At 38.5% G+C, this 11,697-nt stretch overlaps 1 protein-coding gene across 1 annotated transcript in view; it reads left to right on the top strand.

Moving 5' to 3' along the window:
• Positions 1-9,208, top strand: part of LOC112160444 (CD151 antigen) — a gene marked incomplete at its 5' end in the record, with an annotated part of 25,976 nt that extends 16,768 nt beyond the window's left edge. Inside the window, 4 exon segments of the mRNA XM_024294944.1 lie at positions 3,552-3,656; positions 6,360-6,509; positions 8,122-8,208; positions 8,291-9,208. Coding sequence (XP_024150712.1) covers positions 3,552-3,656; positions 6,360-6,509; positions 8,122-8,208; positions 8,291-8,350 — 402 coding nt within the window. The 3' untranslated portion in view covers positions 8,351-9,208.
• Between the last annotated feature and the right edge of the window lie 2,489 nt (positions 9,209-11,697).

The following is an 11,697-nucleotide window of genomic DNA, read 5'->3' as shown; positions in this document are numbered from 1 at the left end:
TTTTGGTGTTTTTTTGAGAAAAGAAGAAAACATTTTCTCTCGTAGGATGTATTTTCACCATCATACCAAATATTACTTTGATTTAGGATTTATGTAGTTTTCATAGTCATTCTTTTTAACCTTCATGTGTTAGAAAAAAAAACACACAGGTGGTAAATGCTAAATGTTAGCAGTGTTAGCATATACATTACCACCCAACATTGTTTGCAACTTACAAAAAAAAAGAAAATCAGACTAACATTTTGAGAGAGTGCGGTGTGTAAATCATTTTGACATCAGTAAACACAACCTGAATGAATCTATTACATAAGGCGCTCCTGAATGTAAGTTGCACTGCCTTTTTTTTTTTTTGAACAAATGAAGGCTTTTAAGTACACCATATAAAGCAGAAAATACAGTTTATGGCTATTTTGTCATAATTTATGGAATAGATTCTCTTATGCGTTGTAAGTGTAGTAACTTGGCAGTTGGCACATGAATGGTTCTGTTCTCCATCTGCATCGGTGTAAAGTAGCTAAAGCCATTCTTTGGTTTTGAGCTGTTGAGCACAACTGTTTCGTTCTTATTAATACACCTGCCATAAGAGAACTGCAAAGCCCACAGCTCTCCTTTATTCTGCCGCAGCAAACACTAATGTCCCTATCAGCTGTTCAAATCCACAGGGCCACTTTTCTATTATCCTGTGTTGTGATTATCGGTCACTCCCAACTGGTGATAAATCAGGAAAACGGTGGGTTTAATTTCATAATGAGCTCCATACATCTAAAAACTGTAACTCAGATTTATTCACATTTTTCAAGATTTTACCATCACCACATGAAGGTAATGTCATTGTGTTCCTATTATTTTCTGTTTAATATTTAAACACCTCAGCTTTCAGCAGAATGGCATTCTTCAGCAGCAGCTGTAAATGTCTGCTTGCCTGTGGCTCCTCATTATGAAGGAAGGAAGGCATGTGGCTGCTTATCATATCAATGCAGACTGACAGTAAATATCACTGAAGCTGCTTCTCATTCAAAATCAAGCTGAAAAGATATTTACATCCACACAAAGTGTGTTCTTAATAGACAAATAGTGGCAAACAGACCCTGAGACACAACAGCATTCTTTCTGAAGCTGCTGCATGAACAAAGTCTGCAAATGCTTCTGTTTTGGTCTTTATTCTTCGCAGCTACTGTTGACTTATTTTTCTTGGCTAATTGATAACTTCTGTTGGTCTGGCGTCTTCATGCATATCTAGTTATGTTTCTAACTTCTGGTTTTCTGTATTTTACTTTGCAGAAGCAAATAAAACATTCTATCAGCTTCACTAAAGTTACTCTAAAGTTAAAGTACTAATAATATGTGAGCAATAACAGATTAGATTGCGATACCTAAACTTGCATTAACATAAAAAAAAGTGATATCATGTTACATATAAATAGAATCTCTACAATATTTTCTATATTAAAAATCCACTTATATAAAAATTGTGTTTTGTAAACTTGTAAATGTGTAAACATATTGCCCAGTGATGAGTGATGGGATTGTTCTGCCCACAACTCAGAGGCAAATTTCTAATGAACTTCTGCTGCTTTGCAGGAAACTATGTCCTGGAAAACAACTCAGATTTTTTATTTTGGCTAAAAAATCAAAAGAATACTGGGGACACTTTTACAATACATAGAAATAAGCCACTTTTTTAGTTGTATTTTTACCTTTTACTGCACCTTTCTGTCACAAATTTCAATAAAAATGCCCAAAAATAAGGCTTTTCACTCCAACTGTTAGGTTAGAAATAATTGCATTTAAAAATAGATGAATTATTAATTAATTGCACCAAAAGAAAAATTCCATGACAGCACTATCTTGAAGATTTAATTCAGTTATTCAAGCAACAGCACAATAAACTCATGGACAAACTTAAAAACAGGGTTTAGTTCTGACACATTTATTGGTGAAGTCTCAAGTTTTTAACTCTTTAAAAAGCTAAAGTGTAAAAATTAAGCAATACTTCTACTAATGAACTTACTTTAATGTTTAACTCGGTGGTCTGGAACCTTAGGCTCTGGAGCCACATGCAGCTCCTTCATTCTTTTATTGCTGTTCTTTGGTTTTGAAGAAAAATGGCTGCAATTTCAGTAAACAACGGGCTTGGTTAATTTATTTGAAAAAAAAAAGTATTTTTCAGATTTTAAACATGCATTTTAACTGATAGATTTATGGTAAGAGTGGTTTCTTATTGGAATAAGCAATAGCACATATAGATTTCAAACAATTTTGGGTTCTTCACTAATGTTGTCATGTTTCTATTCGACCATAAAAGTAGAAAAAGGAAGACGGAAGTGAAAGAAAACTTCATGTTTGTCTTGGCTTTCTTGTGTTTTTAATTCAAGTGAATCTGCTCCAGCTGCAGGATCTCGTGTAACACGGGGTGTGTTTTATTTTTCTGCTGTCAAATGTCAAAAAAGTTAATATTTTTATATACATAAAGAAAATTACAACACTTTTAGAATTCAGATACTGTAAATATTAAAAATCTGCATTTTATGCTTATACTTAATGGCTACAAAAACATAAAACATGTATTTTTCTAAACTATAAAGTTGGACTCTTGAGACTCCTGGTTTATCCCTGGTTTTAATTATTCTTTCATTTTGATACAGAAGTTGAAAGTCATCCGTAGCTTCAGATGGAGCTGTGTAATGTCAGGAATTTTGATAAGAAGCAAGTTTGATTGGATTGTAATAGAAAACAGATTTGAGTATTCCTCCTTGTGAGTTAGCCAACCGTGAATTCTTTTCATAGCTCACATCCCCTTATCAGTCTCCCACAGACGCCATGTCTTGTTTATTTAGCTGAAGCTGCTTCGCAGGCCTCACATGTAAATGAACGTGCGTTTAAAAATGCATTTGGAGGGAACCTCCGGCTCCACGCCTGTGTCTCTGCAGGTAAATAGAAGCCATCCCTCTAGTTTCACAGCTCGTGTTTATTTGTGTGAGGTGAATGTGGCGCTACAATAGCATCCACCATCTCACTCACTGTTCCTTCTGTTTCCACTTCACTGCGGCAGCGTTTGACGACAGTCAACAGGTACAATGTAAAGCCGAGCAACCCCCCCCCCCCCCACCTCTGTGCCTCTTTCATTGTCTTCCCCTCGTCTTTCATCTCTCTCTCTGCCCTCTATTCCTGTCTTCATCGCTCATTCCCTTGATATCGCCTTCCCACTTTGATTTACAGTGGTTCCCCAGCTGGCTTGTTGCTATAGCAACTAAGCCCCCCAGACTTATTGCCTCTCAAGTGAGCGTTTTCTGCCACCAGTCTACAGAACACAAAAAAAACCAAAACAAAACACAGACAGACTTTCCCTGCCTTTCCCCCAGCACAGCGAGCTCCGCTGGTGTCGGAACCGCCACGCGTGACGTGTATCGTCAGGAGAGCTTTAACCCTCCGTTCTATGAGCGTGCTATCTTTAGCTAAGTCAAAACTAATTCCTCACTTATGCTCAGTGCTGCAGATTTTAGCAGTGATTGTGTAGTAACCTGCTACTGCACGTGTTTGTCTGTGCGCAGTTAAATGAGGAGCTGAAGCAGAACCTGAAGAAGACTTTGATCCAGAAGTATAACTCCACCTCCAATGACCACATCAGCAGCGCTGTGGACAAGCTGCAGCAGGAGGTAAGTGCATTAGCACCACTACACGACAGAGGAAACGTTTTACTGTATAAACCCTGAAGAAGAGCTCAGTCTGGTTACACAAACATAAATTATTTGTATTTGCATTCTGCCCACTCATCATCTCGTCAGATTAGAGGTTTGGATGACGGAGCGAGTCAAAACAAATCCCATTCTAGTCCTTCTGATTTCAGCTTAGCATTAACCATTGGTCTCCATTCTCATCAATTATCATATTTTTTGCACCATAAGTCACTCTGGAGTATTAGTCGCAGACGGCAAAAAAAAGTGCACAAGGAAAAAAAATCTCATGTAAGTTACTCCTTTGGGAGGAATGTATTTAACTCTGTATGGGAAGAAGTACAGACATTTCATCTTGAAATGCAAACCATAAAAACGGAATAGATGACCATGGCTGTGTACCGCCAATAAGTACCAGAATTGAATCAAATCGATTCATCAGAGCCTGGATTGATTTGATTCCGATTCTTTTGATCCGCTCGACTACATTTGATTCAATTTTGAGTTTACATGGTTTACACATTTTGACACATTTGTTTAGAAATGCATACATAATCTAAAGCCTGTGTACTGCCCCCTACAGGTTGAAATGAGGTATTACAGTTGAATTTTGTGATTGGTCAAACCATGTAAGTAGCAGCAATGTATGTTTAGGTCGAGTAAGTATTAACATTAGCCATCCTATGGGAAATTCCATTATATGTTAGCATCAAAGTAGTGGACTTTAACTTTATGCGTTAGACCGAACTCTACTTTTATGGATCGATTATTGATCTATTGAGCTTAGCGATTTAGATCTGAATCTTGTAAGTTGGTGCAGCATATGAGTAATTATTTAGATAACAATCGAACAAGTCAACCAAACTCTTTATATCACTTCAAATCACTACATTTCTTATTTTCTTTACTGTCCGTGTTGCTTTGGAACAACGCGGGTGTTTCTTCTTCTGCATTGCTGTCAGTAGCAAATAGTGATACACACACCTTCAGTGCCCTCTGGTGGCTGTTAGTGGCAAAACAACAAACACATGAGCCTATTTATTTATTTTCTTCACACAAATTGCACCTAATTATAAGTCCGACCAAGCTATTCAAAAAACAGGGACTTATACTCTAAAAAATACAGTATTTACCCTCTTCTGCTTATGTGAACACCGTTACAACTACCAGTTGACATCTTCCCCTTGTTGTTTTCAAGCAGTCCCTTTTTATGTCTATTGTTTCTACTTTAGCCAAGTATTTCCAGACGTTTTTGGACTTGAAATTCATAGTCTTGCAGATTTAGATTTTCTTATCTTTAGAAGCAAATATCCCACTTTATAATTGAATAGAATACCGCTGTAAGAGCATAGACTCTCATATACCAGGCAGGTATGTCCTCTATGACCCACATCAGAAATATGTGCTAAGGCTAACTCCAGGCGCAGCTGACCTCTGTTTGTTAAGTCAGCAAGCCCAGCTTGCTTAGATTAATCCATGAGTGGGTCAAGAGTTACAGTAAGTGACTTTGTTGCTTCAGTGACCAAAAAAAGGAGAGAACTTGTGGATTACAGGTGAATTTTTCTAGCGATTTAAGTAAAGTCTTTGGACAACTACTGAATTCTATCTTAGTTAAAGACCCACTCTGATGAAACTCTTGTATTCTGTGTTTTTGAACATATTCTTTAACATGTTTTTACGTGTTTTACATGAGTGGCGTGTAAATCAGCAGTTCTGCCCACAACTCAAGAGGTGAATCTCTAATAAATGTATGCCACTCTGCAGAAACTATGTCCTAGACACAGGTTTTTGATTTTGGCTAAAAACGGCATAATCAGAATTAAAAAAACCTCTGGGAACACCATTAACAAAAGATCACAAGGTGATCAGAGTGGGACTTTAATAAATTTAAGGACATTAAAATAAACCCTTTTAATACCGGATTTGTTGCCAGCAACAGGGAATGACACAGGCTTTTTAAACTACCGTAACCCCTTGACCATTTATGCATTTAGCATAATTTCAACAGATTCTAAAGCCCCTTATGTAGATTGCTTAACCTCTTCACTACTGTTCACTGTTGCATAGCAGTGCAAAGATGCTTTTCTGTGCTTCAGAATCTGTTGGAAATACTGTAATTCTGAAAAAGTTAGAGTTACCGTAATAATTGAACTACATACTAGTAGTGTATGTGGATGTATGCATATTTTCCAATCAACATGATGACTAACTAACCTATGTTTTATAGATATAAACCTCAATTGACTTATTTTTGCATTATTCTGGCTTTGATGGCTTGAAATAAAATATTTCCAATCTAAAGAACGTAAACACTGGAACTAAAACTCTGATGTTAAAGAGTTCATATTTTAATGTCTAAAAAGCTTATGAATAACCGGTATCTTTATACTGAACAGAGAAGCTAAAATCAATACTTGTTTTGACAAAGGATAGCAACTGTTCATAAATGTGTCACGTTGTTGTAACACATGAACTCAGGTCTGTAGTGAAATTTAAAAACCTCTGCTGGCACAGATCATGTGTTACACACATCATGTTAACAGCTGTCAGTCCCTGCAGCTGAGTGTATAAGTTGAAAGAACTTCATGTTTCAACTTGAATTACTGACATATTGCATAGTGAAGATTTTCCATTTTCTGCCAACAGAATATATTTTTTTATTCATCACACTTTTCACTTCCTCAGTTCAAATGTTGTGGGAGCAACAACTCGTCTGACTGGAAAGAGAACAGATGGATTATGGACACGGGCAGGAAGGTGCCAGACAGCTGCTGCAAGACTCGCACTGAAAAGTGCGGCGTAAGAGATCACCCCTCCAACATCTACAAGGTGGAGGTGAGAGCATGAAGAGCGCGGTGACAATCCCGTCTGTACTCGTGTCTCAGTGCACCAGAACAGAGATCGGTGCTTAAAAACCCACTCCGTTTGTGTTTTTGGTGTTTTTAAAGCCCCACTCCAATGAAAATGGTCCTTTTTGTGTTTTTAACATGTTCTTTTAGTGTTTTCTCATAATAGAAGACTTATATGAAAGAATCTACAATAAAACTTTATTTCTGGGTATTTCTTAATTCAAACTACATTGGATCAGAAAACTGGTTGCTAGAAAAGCTGGGGCTAATGACGTAGCTACTAACCGGGGGTCCCAAAGTCTCCCTTACCACTCCGCTCCTCAGCCCCCTTGTTCACATTTTCATTTTCCTCATCCAAGCTGGTTTCTGGCTCAAAACTATATGGCTGGATTGATCCAATACTGCTCCCCATTGTTTTTGCGCTGCTAATGCTAGCTTGGGGCTATAAGCTTGCGCAAGAGTGACAGAACTCCCAGGGACAGATAGCAAAGGGGGCGGGGTTTGTCAAGCTAAGTGTCCCGCCCACAAACCAAATTGTATTTCAAATGAGGCATAAAATATGTATATATGATTTTGGCTAAAAACTACACAAATGATTTTACTAAAGAAAAAAAAAATGTTTGAGTTTATGATGATGGAGGACGTATATAAAAAAATAAGATTAAAATTGTTTTTCTGAGTGTTACTTTATTCAAATTGTAGCAGACAGAAAACATCATTTGAAAAAGATTGTATTTGTGACGTCATAAATTCTACTCCATTCTTATACATCTACTGTTGCACCGCTAATGTTAGCTTGGCGTAAAGGGGCTATAAGCTAGCAGGAAAGTGTGTAACAAATAGATGACAGGAAGGGAAGATGGGGTTGCTCCACGCTGCTAGTCCACCCACAACCCAAGCTACTTGCACTCGGAGAGCTTTGAATGCACATTCAGTCTAGTGTTCACACTGGACAAGCAGGGAGGGGCTTCCTCTTCTTTTTCTACTATTTACTAGCGTATGTCCATCACCTACAGCTGGAAGAGGCTTGGTGTGAAATGTTGAAGCAGGTCAAATCTCATGATTTGAATACAAAACAGCAACAGTTCAGTTCATTGCTAGCATCCTTACAGATATGGATTATAGCATCATGTGACGAGAGTAGCCTTGTTTTGTCTTTATTTATTGTCAGGCTTGTGGCTGTGTCAGGGGTCACCTGATAAACCAAATGCATGTCACTACCAAATACAAATCCATGAATAGTCAAAGTTCCACCTGGTTTATCTTGTGTAGCTACACGTTAACGCAACAGTTTGGATCGCCGAGGCCTGAAACGTGCTTTTACATAGACTGTTGAATGGAAGTGGCCCATGAAAGGGTTTTTCTGAGAGCAATGCAAATTTTAGTGGTGTATTTCTAATGAACTCCTGCCGCTCTACAGAAACTATGTCCCAGAAAACAGAGGGTTTTGGGATTTAGGCTAAAAATGACATATTCATAATTAAAAGTGATGCTTTTACAATTGATCAAAAGATGCTCAGAATGAGACTTTAAGTGATGTTGAACTGAGCCAGAGCCAGAACACACCAAAAGTCTCTGGACTTTCCTTTCTCATTTAGGGCGGCTGCATCACCAAACTGGAGAAATTCATCCAGGACCATCTGAAGATCATTGGAGCTGTGGGGATCGGGATCGCCTGTGTGCAGGTGACAAACGAACTCTGCAAATACAAAATATAAACAGAAATAGAGCAAATGTAATAACTCCTGCTTGTTGTTTAATTCCCAGATCGTTGGAATGGTGTTTACTTGCTGCCTATATCGAAGTTTAAAGGAAGGGCCGTATTAAAAGAAGCAGACGAGGGAAAGAATGAGTGTGCATCACTGCAGAGCATACTCAAACAGCAGATATGTGCTTTTTTTATATTGTTCTTTTACAACACAGCAAAGGGGATAATTGGACATCTGAGGATATGATTATGCTAAACAAAACGTAAAAAAAAACTGCACGTTTTTTGGCTCTCAGATTGCAGTCTCAGTAACATCTTCAGCATCTCAATGTGCAGAGGAACTAAGGGAATTAAAATACAGATCGTGTGAATTAGCATAAAACAACCTCATTTGGACTAAAACATCATCGCTCCCTTCCACTCCAATTCCCACAATGTACATTTAATATGCATAGACCAGCTGGTAGAGTGGCATAGACATTAGTGTATTAGTTCTGGTCTGAATTTAGTTTTTCACCTTACTGCCGTGGCTCTGTTTTTGTTTGATAAACATGTCATTTTCACCTGGGATTCCTCCCAGTTTTCCTGTCTGCATCGTCATAGCGACAAGATGTCTTTGTTTAAACCTCGTTTCACACAACAATGCAGCGTAGTTATGTAAAGGCTGATGCTAATGAAGGGACTTTATGGCGTTATCGCTGAGGTGTGAGAGTGTTATGAACATTTCTGACAAAGTGCCTTGTTTTCTTGTTTTAGTGCTTCTTTTATATGTAAAATATTTGAGTCGAAAACACTAAAAGTCCTGCTGTAAATCTGTATCAATGGTACTTGTGGGCAATTTTTCATTTTTTTTTTACTTTTTTTATTGTATTTTCATGTTTTAAAATGATCTTTTTCTTGGTGCCTCAAAGCCAGCTCTAACTGACTGCTGTATTTCTACGATTGTGCTTTATTTGGAATAAATTTAATCCACTGCTTCTGTTTTCTGTCTTTCAGCACAACTTGAACATTAAAATGACAATTGTTTTAATAAACACAGATGAGTAAAAAGCTGAATCGCCCCCCACATTGCAGTTAGGAGGTCATAGACTCCTTTAAAGGAGCCATACCATGAAAAAACAACTTTTTGAGCTTTTAAGTGCATTATATTGTTCATTCCTCTCTGTAAAAAAAAAAAAAACCCACGTTCACGTATTTCTGAGTAATCCTCTAAAAACCTGCTCTCTCAGCAGTAGCCCCTCTCATATCCATGAAAACGAGCGGGTCCTCACATGCTTGCATCACAAGTTGAGAACCGCCCTGTCCAGGAAGTCTGCTCTGCCTCCAGGCTAAAACAAAAACACTGGCTTTGTCTGAATTCCCCCCTTAACTACTAAAAAACTTTATATTGCAGGGCTACATAGTGCCCTGGATTTTAAAGGTAATTCGGACATGATGCTCACTACTCTTCATTTTTCTAAACTTTTTTTCTAAAAACCGGATGTGACGTCACCGATTTCACGAAGGGAAAATCGAACATTTAATGACGTTTATTTATGACTCCACTGTGTTCTAATGGTGAAAAGGAGGTTGGTTAATTCAAATATTACATTTAAACATATTTTTCTGTTCGACCTCAATGCATTATGGTCTATATCCGCTAATCTAGTGACCATCGATGTACGCTAGTTTTTTGCAAAGACTTCTGGGAAATTTCCAGTGCACTCGATTTTGGAATTGGTAGTTTTGGAGAGAACTAAAAATGGCGAATGTAGTACATAGTGCACTATATGGTGATTAGGGGGGGGAATTTGGACACAACCACTTTCTTCGCTTCACGAGCCCACCCCTAGTTCGTGCACTGTTCCTCAGATGCTGGCTGTCTGTGTTTGTGTGATCCAGTAACCTAATGATGGCCAAGAAACAATCAGTCGGTTTAGCGTTCAAACTTCTGCACAACATGTTGGGATGGATCCTGAACATATCCAAGAATGGCGCAAGTAGACAGAGGATATTGGGAAGATGGCAGGAGAAAAGGAGCAGACTATTTCTTAGTGGAGAAAGGGAGCAGGCTTTTTCCTGGTGGGAAAAAATGAGCAACTAATTGGGAGAACTGGTTTGAAAGTGGATTATTATGTGTTTTTTTCGTGGGTGACACGCTGACCAGGATGGCTCAAGATTGACCTTATGAAATTGGCGTCACCCTCAAGGACCAAAAGAAGGTACCTCATAGATCAAGTCATTTTACTTCCGGGAATAAAAGGAGTTCACAAAAAAACTCATGTAATTTGTTTTATAATTAGTGTTCCTAACGTAATAAATGAATATACATATGTGGACATAGTCTACTCTGAAAGACTTTAGGAAATCACGGTATGGCCCCTTTAACATCCACTCCGATCATCTGTCTTATTGTCCAACCGTTCCCAGTGGTCTTTCAATTATGATCATGCCGTTTTTAGCAAAAATGGGGGAAAAAAACTGACATAGTTTCTGCAGAGTGGCATTAGTTACTTAGAATCCCCTCTGAGCTGGACTTTGGCATGGGTTAAGCCTGTCCCCACTTTCATCTGTTTACACTCTCTCCCAGTAGCTTACAGTTCCTCACTCAACCTAACATTAGTAGTGCAACTAAAATGGCGACTCGAGCAATACTGGAGCTATCCAGCCGTACAGTTTTGAGCCAAATGTCAGCTCAGACGAGGAAAACATAGACATACATGGATCTAGACATCCACTGTTGTATTAACTTTTAAGTCCCTCCTAAAATCTTTTAAAAACATCATTTTGGCATCTGCTTTTGATTCATAGCAAATAAATACATAGCTTAATTTTCTTTATATGTCTTCCATCATGAGTAGTAATGCTACAAGAACATGTTAAAAACACTGTTTTCATCTCAGTGGGTCTTTAAAATGCTGAAAACACTTTTCATAGAGACTGTCTGCCTGTAACCAGTGGCCCTTACACAATTGGCACCAGCTTACAGGTGCATTAGTGTATTAACCAAGACAATTCCCAAATGTCACCGTATTGTGCTGTGGTGATGCTGCTGCGGGCCGCGTGCCATTTTTTTCTGACAGCTACAGCAGGAATTTACAATGGGCTGTAATGAGAGTCGCCGTGTTGTCAGAAACAAGGTTGGGTCATTTGAGCCAAGGCATTGTTGGAGGAGACTTCTGCACTTGTGCTGTCCTCCTCACTGCCTGCAGATCCCACATGCAGACACAGGGGGGCAGCACTCACCACGCTTTCAGTATCACGACTACTACAGAGGGATGAAAACAGCTGGTGAAGGAAAAAAAATGTAGAGGGTGTTGCAAATGATTACTACCCCCCCTCTCTCATTTACTCACTGTCCAGACTAATGAGAAAAAAGTCTTCATATGCATCACCCTGAAGTGTCATGTGTGCAGAGAAGAAATCAAATGGCAGCCGGTCAGTCCTCTTGATGATTTCCACAGAGACTGCTAACAAGCCAAATGCA

This window comes from Oryzias melastigma, linkage group LG3, assembly GCF_002922805.2.
Source record: "Oryzias melastigma strain HK-1 linkage group LG3, ASM292280v2, whole genome shotgun sequence".
Lineage (NCBI taxonomy): Eukaryota > Metazoa > Chordata > Actinopteri > Beloniformes > Adrianichthyidae > Oryzias > Oryzias melastigma.
This window is presented reverse-complemented; position numbering and strand designations above follow the sequence as displayed.